Raw genomic sequence first — 15,937 nt, 5'->3', positions numbered from 1 at the left:
GGTTAAAAATCTGCACGCTCCTTTCAGGCGCTTTCTTCGACTAAACCACACTGAGAGTCTCCAGTAGGGGGAATGCATCTGAAGTGGATTTTCTCCTGCTGTGTGATACGTGTGAGACAAAACCGCTTCAGACAATGTCCCAACCCGTTTTCCCTAAACTGTCCGGACTGCATCTCCTTAAGTGTTAGTTTGTTAAGATTTAAGCTTTTAAAGGCTTGAAAAACCAAATAACTGTTAATAGCAAAAGATGTCCCCGAGTTCTCAGCACAAAGAAAGAGCCAGAACCTCTAAACGGGACTGTTGGATGAGTGTTTTTCTCTTAGTAATAAATACTTTTGAGTGGAAATGCAGGGACAGACTTACAAAAATGAAACTCTGAGGGCTTCATAAAAACCTTGCTGATATGTAGGTACGTTACATTACCATCCTTCCCTTAAGCCTCTATGTTTAGCTTTTCATCCACACACAGCCTAAACCAAGGAGCTGTTCCTGATGTTACTGCTCACTTCAGCAGACACAAATACTCAAGCTCACACATATGCAGGCGTGCGCACAGCACACACACACACACACATATACACACATGCACAAGGGGCACTGACACTCCTCTGCCACACTTGGCATTTCTCATCTATTCGTGTGCCTTTTTTCCTAAATATTTCACCAGCCAATTATTATTTCATGTGCTATCTGAATGTGTCTCTGCTTGTCTCAGACAGACACACAGGGGAAGGGGGGAAAAAAGAGGGAGCAGGAAGGATGAGTAAAGAGCGACAGAAGAGAAGAAGGAGGGAAGAATGAGCCCGAACGGCAAGCGAAAGGGCACGAAAAAGAAAAACAAAAGAGAAAAGTGTTCTGTGGGTGTTTTGGTTGAATGAATGCGTCCATGCATAGGCATGCCTGCTTATACCGTGCGAATACTTATGTGATGGTGGAAAGTGTGCCAGGGGCTAAACAGATAGGTGGAGGAGACAAGCAGACAGAAAGAATCATTTCATTCCCAGACCTGAATCTGTTTCACAGTTGCCTCTCGTGCAGCAGCTATCGGTGCTGGAAGAACAGGCAGCAGCTTGAACAGAAGACAGACAGGCAGAGAGACTGACACAGACGCAGGCTGACCTGATACCTGGCAATTTAAAAAAATAACTGAAAAAGTACAGAAAACAGACGTGAATTGAATAGTTGAAAAAAGTATTCATGCGCAAATTCACAGTCTTTAATACTTTTCCCACAAAAAACGAGTGCCCGTGTGTGTACCGTGACATTGACTAGTGACATTTACTGAATGACAGTTTGTAAAGGCTACATGAGATTTGACGATGCTGAGTTTTTCACCTAAGAAATGATTAAATTAATTAAAACACCAGAGTAATGTGTGTCTTTATTCTGTTTGTAGTATCCACACTCAAATTGATGCTGGCACCAAACATGGGTGGCGTGATTCACGTCCCGCAGTTGGTTTTTCTTTTATTTTGACTGATATGATGGTGCAAGGTAGTTTGTTTGCGCCTGATGGAAATAAGCAGGCATAGAAACAATGCAGGATTTCAATTATTTAAGAAACTGCTTTGTAAATATTTTATGATATTTCTGAAGAAGCACATTACTGCCACTTGTATCTCTTCAGTCAATGCCCACAGCTCATGGCAGTAGATGAGGATAGGAAAATAGATTGACCAGTAAATCAACAGAGCGCTAAAGCATCCGCATCGTTGCAGATGCCGCAATGATCCTCCTATCAATCTTCCTCTGGATTCTGCCTGGAACTCGTGAAGCAGCAGGTTTCCGGTCCAGATCATGCAAATCCACCAATTTTACTGCGGATTGGAGTTGCTCATTCTTACTCGCTCACCTCCAGAGTGTCCCAGTTCAAGCTGGAGGTCAACATCAACCTTCAGAAAGTCACGACACCAGCCCACCAAAACTTGGCCACACCTAGAAAATCTGTCAGGGCTGAGGGTCGTTATGTCCTTACAGCCCTTGCAGTCAAACTCCTGACAGGTGGATCAGTTGACAGACAGGTAATAGTTGCGTCCAGCAGGTGGGTCCCTCCCCCGTGCCGTCTCGTGACACGGTAAAATAGGCTTCAACCACCACTCCCCTCCCCTCGCTTCCTACCATATACATAATCCTTCCTAATTCTCTGCTTACCCGTGCCAGCTCGTCCAAATTGTGATTGACTGCTGGCCCACATGGTGCATGTGTGTGTGTGTTTATGCACAAGTGACCTTTATTTCTCTTCCTCTCCCCTCTTCCACCTCCACCTCCTAGATTAACTGGATCAGTTTTGGGTTTCAGGATCCCCTATTTCCCACGTGTGGGACTAATAAAGGTTATCTTATCTTATCTTATCTTATGCTGGATGATATGGTGCTCTCTCTGAAATGCACACACGCACACAGACACACACAGTCACACATAAAAACATGGGAGGCGTTAGGCTGTTTTTTGGCTCATCGTGACGCCCTACTGGACCCCTAACAGTCTGGTCTGCCATCTGTCACAATATAGGAGAGAAGGCTCACACATACACTCAAACAACAGTGTTTGTTTGGTGTACATAGAGCATTGCTTGCTGATGCTTCTCTCGCAGAAGTTCAATCTTACTCTTACTGGCTTAAGTGTCCTTGAGTAAGACACTAAGTCTCCTGTTATTACATTTAAGCATGAACTATTTTCATTCCAGCTTCCCATGCTGGTCTCTTCATTCTGACAGAAAGAGCTCAGCGCAAGCGTGGAATATTTCTCCTTTTGCCTCGGGACCTTATAACTTTTTTTTGTTGTATTTTTCATTTCCTTTTTCGTGCATAAGAAGCTTTATCGCTCCAGGCTCTTTGAAACTCATTCAAAAAGGTGCAACTGGCAAATCAAAAGTAAGACATTTTTCGAGTTTTTGTCCAGCAGATGAAAGGATTCAGGTCTCTCTCATTAGCGCGCAGCACAGGACGCCGTGGCGACACCAACGGTTGTGACTCGCAGATCTCTTGTATAATCCCGATCTGTGACTATGGGCTTTATTATGTGACTTAGTGCTGCTGAGCCAGCAGCACTTTGTCTGTGTGCTCATGTGTGCATGGCAGCAGATGGTAGAAGCAGTATTACCACAGGCCGACAGACAGGGTAGAGGGACCGGGCTGTGTTGACTACAGCAAACACAGCATCTCTCTCTCTTTTACCCGGTCGGTCTGAGTCTGTGTCTCTCTCTCTCCCTATGTCCTCTTCCCCTCGCCTCAGTGTCAGACGGATGAATGGCTGGCTATCTCTCTCAGTCAGCAGCCACACCACTTTTTCATCATCTGTCTCTCTGTTCGTTCGTTCATTCCTCTGGAAGAATGTCAGACTAGTCTATCACACCCTCCATCCCTCAATCCATCCACCCCTCTGTCTGTCAGATGAGTATCTATCTTTCTTCTGACCCCCCCCCCCCCCCCCCCCCCAGTCAATCCATCCCTCTGTCCCTACCCTCCCTGTGTGAGTTTGTGCGTCGTTTGTGTGGCACTGTGTACTTAAATTGTGAACCTACATGCACAGTGTATGTTTGTTTATGTGTTTTTCAATAAGCTTATGCTGTGTGTGTGTGTGTGTGTGTGTGCCAGATCATGGTCTGCAAGCCCCCCCCCCCCCCCCCCCCCCCCCGACACACACACTCCCGCCTCTCCTCCCCCACTGGGTGTCTGTGGTGTGAATCAAGGTCGGTGGGGATCTGTTGGCAGACACCATCATGTATCCCATCTATGCCCTCCCTTATACGCACGCACACACACACCCTGGGGGTTTGTGTGTATTGCGTCCGTCCACCCATCTAGACGTCCCCACCATGCCTGCCTCAGTTCAGTTAAGCTCGGGCTCAGCTCGGCTCCCCGGATTAATTACTGGGTAACCCACCGCGTCTTTGACCTCCACCGTCGGACTAATTGAAATCTAATTGAATTGTGCTTGTCTAGACTAATGAAGAGCCACCACTGAAACCGCCAATCTTTTAGCCGTGGCTGTTGCCCGATAGCCACCCAACTGCGCCATAGCGACAGCACCAGTCTGCTCATTCTGATTGGATGGATGACTGCACAGAAGGACGCGTGGATAGGTATAGAGACAAACAATAGTTGATTTGGATAACCAAAGCAACCAAAAGAAAGCTATGAAATAAATATGATATCAACAAACTTTAACAAGGGCGTATTAGCCTCTGCTTAATAACCACCGTTAGCCTTTTGCTCCTGCAGTGCAGCCCTGAACTTTTAAAACTTACTTGACAAAGGTGCAAATGTTTGATGCAATCTGACTGGACATTAGCTGGTACCTCCTTGGTACGAAGTCCGTGTGATTTCAGATTGCAGAATGTCAGGACGGAGCTAATTTTCTGGTGCATTTACCACTAGTGTACAGCAGAGCTCACCTAAACCAAACAAAGCAAACGTGTCCGAAATAGGCAGCTATGTGTGATTCTCTCAAAATTGTCCCTAGTGCAAGTGTGATAGTTGTGATACAGGCAGAAAAGATGTTGGCATTGAGTTATGCACCTGTAGGACAGCGGAAGACTTAGCTCAGTTTACACTTCTGCGCGCCTGTGTTGCTCTGCAGTCTCCCTGACGAAATGCTACTTGGCGCTTCTCTTCAAGTTGATCCGTTTTCCTACAGTTGATTGGGAAAAATTGTGGCTGCAGGCTGCAACGACGTGACGTGCTGTTACTTTTATAGCAAGACGCACATCGGGTTACAACACAGGCTTTTGGGTTTTTGTGCAGCATAGATACAACACAGAAGCATAAATTCCCCTTTAGTCTCCAAACACTACAGGAATCTGGCTTCTGTCCTCAACTGCCATGCTCTTGGCTTTGGTGGGGGGGCTCATGGTCACAGCGGGGATTATTTGCAGCCTGGAAGCAGATGAGTTGTCCTTGTCAAAGGAATTTAAAGGGGATAGTGGTGAGACTGCACTCTGACAGGTCATAAGAAGTGCGAGCCTAGCAGACTGCCAGGTGCCACTCTGCTAGGCTCGCAGTGAGCGTCATAATACAGAAAAATTAATCAGTCTAAATTCGGAGGAAGTAGGAGAAGAATGGAAAAAAAAAAACTGGTGTCTTCTTACATAAAAATGTCCTCCGAGGATTGACAGTGTCATTAAAAACACGCTCGTGCTCTTCCGCGTACTCCAGCCCCATCCCCAAACAAAACAACTTCTGCATCGAAAAACATCAACACTGGCCTCGTTTCTCAAACTTTGCGAAGACTATGGAGAAGCAGGGCTGCTGTCGAAAGCGTTTTAGACAGGCACGGAGGGCTGGTGGTGGGGGACCCTTGGGAGATGCTTGTTTTGTTGGGCCTTCTTTGGCTTTTAGCAGGTGAGAGACGATGCCGTGATTCCCTATAAGTTATTCATTTGATGTTTCCTCCCTTCTCAGCTCTTTGTAGGCTGGAATACATTAGCAGCCTGCCAGAGTGAAGAGGATGCTAATGTGGAAGCGAGGGAGAGCGAGAGGAGAGGAAGAAAGGATAGGGGGGCAGTGGAGAGAAGGAGGCAGAGTCATTAGAGGAGGAGGAGAACAGAGAGAGAGAGAGGACAAGGCTTTTATGATGTGTGGGAAGGGGAAGTGACCTTCCCTCTCACTTTCATCTTGGCTTTTTTTCCTCCTCGTGCATTGCTCCCTCACACACAAAAACACACAAACACACTTACAGTTTCTCGCACACACTCCAGTATGCAGGTTCACATGCACCTGCACATTTACAGCAGTGCTTACAGTCTGCTCTCGAACAGGCACACACACATTCACACCTCTCTATCTGTTTTTCAACCACTCTTTGTTCTGTTTTCTCCCCTGTGCAGGTCCCCTTGCAACCTGGCCAGTCTTTCAAGTTCACAGTCCTGGAAACTCTGGACCGAATCAAGGAGGAATTCCAATTCCTCCAGGCTCAGTATCACAGGTACCCAAAACACATTACACAAATCCATTTGTGCATGCGTGCAGATACACAAATTTATTTAAAAACATAAATATTGTTGGGAAACGAAACAAGCTTCCTGAAGAAGCTTGAAACCAGTAACGCTCTTCTAGTCTTAATATAGAAACAACAAATTGTAATTCAGTTCAAATAATAAAGATAGAATGGCTGCACGTGTCCTTTAATCTTTATAAGGAAATATGGGATGCCTGTCATACCAAATTCTTTCTCTTTAGCTGTCTCTACATAAGTTTCAGTCTAATAGGCATCCGTTTACACTAATTTGGGGAGAAATATGCTATCATTGTGTCTGTCCGTATCAACCTTAACACGATATTAATAAGAAATAAATATATCACATCTAATTTTAAAATACTGCATTTTTTTTCAACAGTATAACTGAGTTTCCAACATAAAAAAAGAAAGTTAGGTAATTCAGGTCTTTTATTTTTAACTGCTGGAGGTGACTGATCAGCTTATCACGGCTGGTTGACCTGAAATGACCTCAGCTAATAGAGATAAAGAGTTAGGTTAAAAAATAAAAGCCTCTTTCTCACACCTCAGCGGGCAGGTTGAACAGCCTGCTGTGATACATTAACAGTAATTCACTGCAGGGTGTGGTGGATCTGTGCAAAACACACACATATCTACAAAATCAAAGAGCATCACTAACGCCTTTCATAATAATGACCCACTGGAACTTTCTTCGTTTAATCACTGTTGATTCGTTTTAAAACCACGCACTCTAAATATCTGTCACGTCTAGAAACGATAACAATAATAAAAATGCAGAGCAAATGTGCAGTTTAAGCAGAATTGAAAAAACGTTGCACTTGGTAGCACCGAATCGGACACCTTCCCACACACGTGTTGTTTCTGTGGTGAACTGCAGTCAAGAATGAGAGACGCCCTTCTGGCTGTTGCTGCTATAAAGGTGAACATTTTCTGTGCTACTTTAAGCAGACCTTAGACCTTAAATAGTATTTTTTTGGCATGTATGGCATAGCAACCTAAACTATGTCCTGAGTCCTGTGTAAATTATTTCACTGGATTCAAGTAAACCATTTCATTCATGTGTTTGTGCTTTTTCTCACCCTCATGCAGCCTGAAGCTGGAGTGTGAGAAGCTGGCCAGTGAGAAGACTGAGATGCAGAGGCACTACATCATGGTGAGTCCAGTTACCAAAGCTATATGTTAATTGACTAGTCTGACCAGGGCTCTCGGCTCTCTGAGAGGAGTCTGCTGGGTTAAAATCAAATAGATGGTATATATCGAGGGAAGTATCTTAAATATCAATAACAGCAGAACACGCTTGCACATTTGCACAATAGAGTCTTTGCTATCGAGAGTTTTTCTCACACGCCGTTTATCTCGCTCTCTCATACCTGCCTCCGTATCGCTCGCCATATTTTATTCCTCATTCAGACCTTTTATATTGTCTTTTTCTTTGGCTCTTCTTTTTCTCTGTTTTCTCCCGTGTGCTAACAGCCTGAGCTCCTCGTGTCGGTGTGTCTGCGCGACTAAAGGCTCACATGTATCGTAAGCCTTCGTCTGTGGTACAAAACCCACACAGAGCCGACCAGAATACGATATGCACCATCTGCTAAGCTGCTCGCATTTCATAAACCTGGGAGAGCAGGCAGGATCAGGGCCGTAAGCTAGATAGACACACAGATGGAGAGACATAAAGAGGGAGAGAGAGAGAAGAGAAGCAGACTGGCAGATAGACTGACAAAAGAGAGAGAAAGGTAGAGAGAGAGAGCACTAAACAGGCAAACTGGCAGACAGACAGATGGATGTAGATGGCCACAGACAGGCAGGAGATCAGCAGATAAACACACACCCACACCCACACAGACACCCACCCACACACAGGATGTACAGGGTACTCGTTCATTCATCCATACTTGCACACGACCTTGTTCCTCTGTCCTTACGAGGACCTGATACAAGTGCATGCCAAATGCTGTAACACATGCATTTCTCCAAATAAAACAAAATTCCTTTTTTTTAAAAATAAAAGAGCATAAGAACACTCTCTAGCAGTTGCTATTCTTATTACGTACAGTAGTTTGGTAAGGCCTGACAGCCTCTGATCGCTAAGGAAATAGTGTAATTCCTGACCAGCTGGAGAGGTGTTGTTAGGGGTTGCTAGCTGTCGCTAGGTTAAATTAGTCGCAGAGACTGCGCTACATATAAATGGTAAATGGCCTGTATTTGTATAGCGCTTTTGCTAGTCCCCCCTAGGGACCCCAAAGCGCTTTATACACCCAGTCATCCACACATTCACACACTGGTGGAGGCAAGCTACAGTTGTAGCCACAGCTGCCCTGGGGCAGACTAAAAAGACTAAAAACCTCCATGCAAGTGCTTTGGTCGTAAGCACAACGAAACAACCTGTAGAGTGCATGGAAGATGAAAACTAGTCTGCAAACTGGAAATGAAAGTAAAAGAAGAAGAAAATGCGCCATTGTTCAGCTCACTGCACTTGGGTGGCTTACTGCTGTGACCCTTACTTCCGTCCAGTGTCTCCTAATAGTTCTTTCAGCTAATATAGCATGTTTGGACAATTGTGTGATTGAAGTCACTGAAACTGTTTTCACGCATGCACTGCAACCCTGAACATTTCTGGGCGATACGTGAGAGCACAACTGCCTCGTGCTGTTGGATCAGACGTAAGCCAGTCAACCTGTGAGCCAGAGTCTGCGTGATGTCATTTTGTACCGATGTGCAAATAACACAGATAGTAGTACAGTGTTCCCCTCCTGCACGCACCATCCAGGCTGCTGCCAAATGACACAGAATACTTCCAGTTGTGCCAGCGCGTCTGAAGCAGGCTATATCCTGCTGTGAGAAAGAACAACTGTGGAAAATAGCCAACCTCATTATCTCAAAATTGGCTTGAGTTCATGTGTGAAAATGTCTTGAGATAACACGCTGATTGTACAATTCTTTTGTCTAACAAATATTTTAGTTTCACGAGAAGAAGACTGAGTGTTTCACCAGCAGATTTGCATGTTGCTCAGGTCGCTCACTCAGGTTATAATGACATCTTTAAAACGACTGGAACAGAAATCCGCTGTGCTGCTTGCAATCTAAGTGGCTGTTCAGCAAAAGGTATGCAAGCTCATATTAAAGTTATTTATTATTCACTTATTCTGATTTACAATTGAGTTATAACAGAATTTCTGATTTCACTTAATTGTATTTCCATGATTTGTCACTTACTCCCAATACGGGAGCCTTTTCATTACATTTTAAAGTTATTGCATTTTCTGGCAGCTGCATAAACACTATAAAACTTTAAATTAATGGCATACTGCATATCAATAAATTCAAGCAACTGGATGACGAAATGCTGATTGAGGATTCCAAACAACACAAAAGCATGTGCATTAAAGATGAAAGGTTGTCAAACTGACCTCATTATAAAGTTTTTAATGTGCTTCTCATTATAAAAATCAAGAAGATGCATGCGCACATAAATATGGTGCGGTACAATGTGGACAACTTGAGCAATTCAGGCACTCCCCATTTTAGCTTCACACATTTACTGTGGGGAAGAAAAAGCTTAGATAAACATCCGTCTTCCCCAGTGTAAATCTTCACCACCCTTTCTTATACAATAGGGGCAGCGGCATGCCAGAACAGATACATTTCCGTGTCTTTCAATAGTCAGCGGGATTTAATCGAACTTGTGCATATCATATGTCACAACCTCTGTGACCGCTGTGGATGGAGGAGGAATGACACACAGTATCCGCTGCTGTGTGTTTAAACACGGGGCTTTAACGGCTGCCTTTTGCAGGAGGTCAGGGAGCTGCAGATGCTGATGACATACCCATATAGGTTAGCATAGCAGAGCGTTAGCACCGCAGGCTATAATATTTGAACAAGGGCTCACTGTATTGTAGTGGATGGCTAACGCAGTGTAATGCTACTTCATAGGCATGGCTCAGAAATGAGAGGGAGGGAAAGAGGGAGAGAAAATGAGAGAGAGAAGAAAGAGAGGCTCAAAGGGAAAGATAGCTTGAGAGAAAAAAAGGCTCAGAGAGTGTCAGACAGAAAAAAAAAAAACAGGGAGCTGCTGAGGGAGGAAGGGATACAAAAGGAGGCAGAGATAAAGAGAATAAAAGAGGAGAGGGAGAGAGAGGGAGAGAGACGAGAGAGAAAGAGTGTGAAAAAAAGCTGAAAAGGAATGAGAGAGAAGAAATGAGAAAGAGGGATACCAGGGGACGGAAAGATGGAGACTGAGGAAAAAGATGCTGCGAAGGGATGAAATGGACAGAAAGGGAGAGAGAGAAAAAGAGTATGCAACACAGAGTGCGAGAGAAAGAGATAGCGATGTGTTTGTGTGTGTGGTTGGGGGGGGGGCGTGAAACGAGAGGGCGAGAGAGATGGAGAAGGAGAGAGAGGGTGCACGCACAGACACGTAAATAATGTGAAGCAACAACGGACTCGCTGCGCCCACAGAGGAGATAACCCAGAAGGCTATATTTAGCTCGTTAGGCCTGTCATCCACACTGAGGCCTGTTTCCACAGGCTGGGGCTCTGCGCACCATGCTGCACTGCTCCTGCCTTTACTATTCATCAGTTTTAAGCTCTTTAAATACCAGGGTGAGGGGTTGGAAAGTAGGAAGGTAGTTACACATAACTGGAGCGCGTGTAAGTTCTTGTAAACTGTAAAAGCTTTACATTCAAGATGACATGACAGTTAAGAAACATATACTTTGTGCCTAAAGGTGGGAGGTCTGGGTGTCTCTTCGGCATCAGAAAGCCTGCTGCTTGTTTCATACAGGCAGTCACTTTAGAGCGGTTAAAAAAAAAAGTATACTGGTTAAAAAAAGACATGCAAGTTGAAATACGCTTCAGTCTTTGTTTTAAATTGCTTTCCTAGTAAACCATTTTAGTAAACCTCAAAAGTATTCTGTGAGTACTTTTTGGTTCCCGTTGATTTGGTTTTGGAATCAGTCAGTCGGTAATTTGTTTCCTGAACACGAACGAACCACATCAGAAATGTTTCCGTTTACTGCATTCTCAAGCCAATAGTCTCACACCACAAAAAAGATGAAAATAATAGTGTTTGCACAACACGCCATCATGCCACGATTGAGTCAACCCAGGTCGGGCTGTTGCTGCGTGCTCGCATGTCCGTGGGAGCGCCATCTCTGATCTGATTGTTCTTGGCTCTACCTGCACTTGTCCCATTTTCGGAGCAGCATCTTGCTCTGCGGTCGTTTCAGCAGGACAGCGCCCACCCACAAAGTACCAAAATAGCTTGCGTAGCCAGACTTCAGTCCTGATATGTATCTTATTGAGCATCCCTGGGACATGCTGGGCTGACATGATCATCAGAGGCAGTAACGATGCAACGTACAGCTACAGGCGGCACTCACTGAGGAATGCAGAGCAATTCCTCAACAGCAGATGCGGATACTTGAGAAGTTCATGCGCAGATGGGTGACTGCTTGTATCACATCCAGGGGGGGCATACCTCATATCAAACAACTTGCACATATAAATTTTTCTAGTGGTGGTCTATAAAATGTATTTACATTACTTTTTTTGCCTGCTATAATGTCTTTACCCAGCATGTGGTGGCGTTGCTTGATCGGCCATTCCTCTGGTAACTTCTCAGAACTGCAGCATTTGTGCATTTATCACAAATGAACCGGTGTTATGATTTTTGCTTTGGGACATGTTGAAAACAGGTGTTAACTGAGCTGCTGGTGTACGAAATTACATTTGAAGGACAGTTTTTTTATGTGGAAAACCACAAATAACTCCTTTATTCTTGTAAACACGAATTCTTTTATTCAGTTTAATCACAGTGTGGTTGGGAATTGCAGGTTTTACAAATCACATTTCTTTGTATTAATCATCTTTAGGCTAATGATAATTGCTAAATGGAGGTAATAGTGCTGAGAAATACTAATTGACTAATAGCAATAGACTGGAAATGCCCCGTGTTCAATAAACTATTTGAGAGAATGAGGCACAAACAAATCAACACGAAAAATAAACTGAAGTTAGAAAGTAGCTGTAGTGTGTGTGTGTGTACACAGAAGGTGCAAGTTTCACTGTGCTGCTAGCTCTCTCCTTATGGCATTAAACTTTTGGGGAGATGCTTTTTCCACACATTTACCACTTTAATTCTATAGTTGGCAATGGGTACGTTTTACACATTTCACACTTCAAGAGATGATGCCATAACCCCCTCAAATTGCTCCTGTTTGTGGCGTGTTGCCGCAGTAAAATAACACAGCCAGGTTTGGATGTAGTATATTTCTATGTTTGGCAGAGCGAGTCTCTGTAGCTCTTTGGATGGCATATATGTTTTATGTTGGCTAAGCTACTGGGCCGGCTCACTGGCAACGTGCACACACACACATGCGCACACACAGACAAACATCAAGACGTGCACATTAAGTGTCTGTGGGAGTCTTGCTCTTATCCGGCAGTTGCATTTATAATTCATGGCTCTCAGATTTCACTGCTCTCCTGGAATTCCACTGTGTATTTTTAAATAAGGTTACATTGTAGCCCTGGTTAATCAGCGGGCGTAGACATGTCGGTCACATGCTCGCACGGTGCGCAAGCGAGACTTCCACCTGAAGAGCTGCGTTCGCCCAGCGTGGCCTGAGGTTGGATCTCGCAAAGAACAGATGAAAGGGCGCGAGGCTCAGAGGAATTTGAAAGGAAAGGAGTGATAAAGTTGTTTTCTTGCGTCATAAAACTTCCAAAGTCACCTACGGTTTAACCTCTTGTTTTAACCTCTCCTCTCTCTCCTTCCTTCATGGCTCTAGGCAACATGAGGGTAAGAGAGTGGGATGCTTGTGGGCCTAAGATTGGAAAAAACTCCTTGATGATGATTTTATGGCTGAAAGTTTTACAGTCAGTTCTAAGTCAGTTTTGCCCTCGTCTTCTCCATTTTCTTTTCTTTGTAGGAGTTAATGCCTTCAGAAGCCTTTTTTTTCTGCACAGAGAATTGCCTTTGCTGCAGCTCTCCTCTCATCTCTACTGTCAAACACAAGACAAAACTCTTACAGAGGGGTGGACTGCCCAGCCCCTTTAATATAGAGTTTAAAAAAGACATGTCTACTGGAGGGTGACAGCTCGCAGTTGGGAATCACATTAGGTGGCCTCTCCATCACTGCGTTTGTGTCTATGTGTGTAAGTGAGGTACAGTGGAGCTGCAGGGGTCTAGGGTTAATGAAGGGCCATGCTGCTAGCAAGAGACAAAATATTGTAGCATTACGTTTCATGATAAAAAACAATCGCAGGATGAAGTGCTTGGTATGAAATTCTATATTTTATAATTGTGTTTTCCCTTCCTGTACGAGGGGACTGCGAACAATAGAGCTGTCATCATTTCAAGCTACCGTTGAAACATAAAGCGATGATTTTAAAAAATTCAAAGTGCCTTAAGTGTCAAACAGCAAGTGGAGACTCGGGATTCGAAGCCAAAGCATTCGTTTCATAATTCAAGAAGCCTAAAAATTAGACTGAACATGGCAAATACTGTAGTCACTACAAATTTTACACAGGCGATTCTTAATGCAGATATCTAATCAGCCAATCACACGGCAGCAACTTGATGCATTTAAAGCATGTAGACCTCGTCAAGATGTTCTGCTGAAGTTCAAACGGAGCATCAGAATGAGGAAGAAAGTTGATTTATGTGGCTTTGAATGTCGCTTTATAGTCGTGTCGGAGTTTACAGAGACTGGTTTGAAAAAGAGAAAATATCCAGTGAGTGGCAGCTCAAAAAGCCGTGTTGAGAATGAGCGTTTCGAGCTGACAATACGGCAACAGTAACTCAAATAACTGCCTTTTACATCTAAGGTATGCAGAAAAGCATCTGAGGGTACACTTTGCATGGGCTCACCAAAACTGGACAACAGAAGGTCTTGATTTCTTTGAATGGTAGGGTCAGAATTAGTGTAAACAACATGAAAGCGTGGCTCCATGCTGCCTTGTATCAACAGTTTAGTCTGCCGCTGGTAGTGTAACGATGTGGTGATTTTTATTTTAGCTAACCGTGTCCCTGTTGGTACCAACTGAGGATCATTTAAGTGCCACAGCTTAGCTGAGTACTCTAACTGATCAAGTCCGTGCCTTTATTACCAAAAGGGAAGTGTAACCATCTTCTGATTGCTGCTTCCTGCAGGATTACTGTCAAAAAGCTCAAACAAAACCAGTTTCTTGAACATGACAGTGAGTTCACTGCGCTCAAATGTCCTCCTCAGTAACCAGATCGCAATCCAGTAGAGCACCTTTGGGATGTGGTGAAACAGGAGATTCCCATCGTGGATGTGCAGCTGACAGCAGCTGTGTGATGATATCATGTCAATAAGTACCAAAAATCTGAGGAGTGTTTACATCATCTTGTTGAATCCGTGCCACAAAGAGCTGAGACCGTTTTAAAGGCAAAATAGGGTCAAACCCAGTACGAGCAAGGAGTAACTAAGAATAACGTGAGCAGTGATTATAGCTTATTGTTTTAGTGCATGCTAAGCTTTTGTGGACAATAATGCAACAGTGAAAGACGTGGTTACTCATATTATATCCTCAATAGGCCTTGTTTGATGTTACACACCTGCTTTTTGTGAAACTGATCAACAAGTCTGACAGTATCAACAGATAACTTCAAAACTAAGCTAAGCCTCCTCTAGTGGCTGTAGGCTAGCATTACACCTCCTGCTGTTTTATGGCAACTTTTTGAAAAGCTTTTACTGCAGAAGTTTGCATTTTAAGGATTAGTTGGCATTCATTACATTAATATCAAAACTTAGAAACATCATGCTACTCAATTTTCCAATTTAAAACGATTAAAAGAAAACTGAGATAGAAAAAACCCACTGGTTGGTCACAGTAGTAAATAAGTAACATTTAATACTATTGGTATTTCATTTCTTACATAATTTATTACCTAGAAAGCTTACATTAATGGGGTTTCTTTTAGAATCACGGTGTGTATCAGGCTTTTCATGCTTTTGCTCATGTTTTGTCTCATGCAGTCATTTTCTGGAGCATTGTGAGGATGTGTTTGTGCATGGTTTCTCTGTCTTAGTTTGTGTGCATGTGTGTGTGCAAGTATATATCTGTGTGCATTGTCCGTTCAGACCCTCAGGCAGGGACTATGTGTGTGTTAGTGTGTGTGTGTGTGGATTAATGCAGTGCTCTCAGCCTCTTACTCCACTCCCAGCTCATCTGTCTGATTCAGGATGACACACTGTGTTCTCTTCAGCAACATTACAGTCACAGACTGCTTAGGAAAGGGGGGCGGTGGAGGATGTAGAGAAAAGGAAGGAGGGCGTATAGAAGCAATGAGAGAGAGATGGGGACAGTGAGATAGATAGAAAAAGGGGTGAATAAAACTGAGATGAAAGAGAAATATGAGAAAGAGGCCACAAGGGCATTGGCAGAGAGAGAGAGAGAGAGGGAGGGGAAAAAACAGAGCAAGGACACTGCTGAAGAGAGAGGGACGGAGAGAAACCCAGAAAAGGAAGAAAGTGCAGATTTTTCTACACGAGGATGATGGAGGAGGGTTCAGAAAAAGAGAAATGAGAAGAATCAGTTGGAAGTAAAAAAAAAATAAAAGTGATGTGTGATAGGAGGAAGGCACAGGGCAGAACCCGAAAAGGGATCGGACCGTGCTAAGCTAAATGTTGCCCCACCATCCACGAGTGGGAGTTGGCCAGGCAGGGATTTAAGCATGGCCAGATGTAGGGAAGGATTGAGTCCGTTTTAAGAATCTTAAACCTGTCTGAACTGTCTGGAGCGAAGTAAACAAACAAGATAGGAGTATTCATAAAGACCGAGCGAGTCTCTGTTGCAGAACATACTGTACACATGTGTTTAAGGATAGAAACCCCTGAAATTCAAGGTCAGTTATCCGGCTGTTGTTGTGACTCTCTTTCTCTGATGAAACTGGCTGCAAGAGAAGCTGCAGTGAAACTGGATGTCGGCTGTGACTGATTTAGTCGTCACC

The 15,937-nt window shown here is 43.9% G+C and overlaps 1 protein-coding gene across 5 annotated transcripts in view; it reads left to right on the top strand.

Annotated features, from left to right (window-relative positions):
* The window catches only part of tle2b (TLE family member 2, transcriptional corepressor b), an 83,104-nt gene that overhangs the window by 11,322 nt on the left and 55,845 nt on the right, over positions 1 to 15,937 (top strand). For all 5 annotated transcript variants that reach the window (XM_082523507.1, XM_082523506.1, XM_082523504.1 and 2 more), the window contains 2 exons: positions 5,828 to 5,925; positions 7,048 to 7,111. In XM_082523507.1, coding sequence (XP_082379633.1) covers positions 7,091 to 7,111 — 21 coding nt within the window. In that variant the 5' untranslated portion in view covers positions 5,828 to 5,925; positions 7,048 to 7,090. The remainder of the gene's footprint in view (positions 1 to 5,827; positions 5,926 to 7,047; positions 7,112 to 15,937) is intronic.

The sequence above is a fragment of the Aulonocara stuartgranti genome (genome assembly GCF_965226115.1).
Source record: "Aulonocara stuartgranti genome assembly, chromosome: 23".
NCBI lineage: Eukaryota > Metazoa > Chordata > Actinopteri > Cichliformes > Cichlidae > Aulonocara > Aulonocara stuartgranti.
The sequence above is the reverse complement of the archived record's forward strand: the minus strand, read 5'-3'. Positions and strand labels throughout refer to the sequence as shown.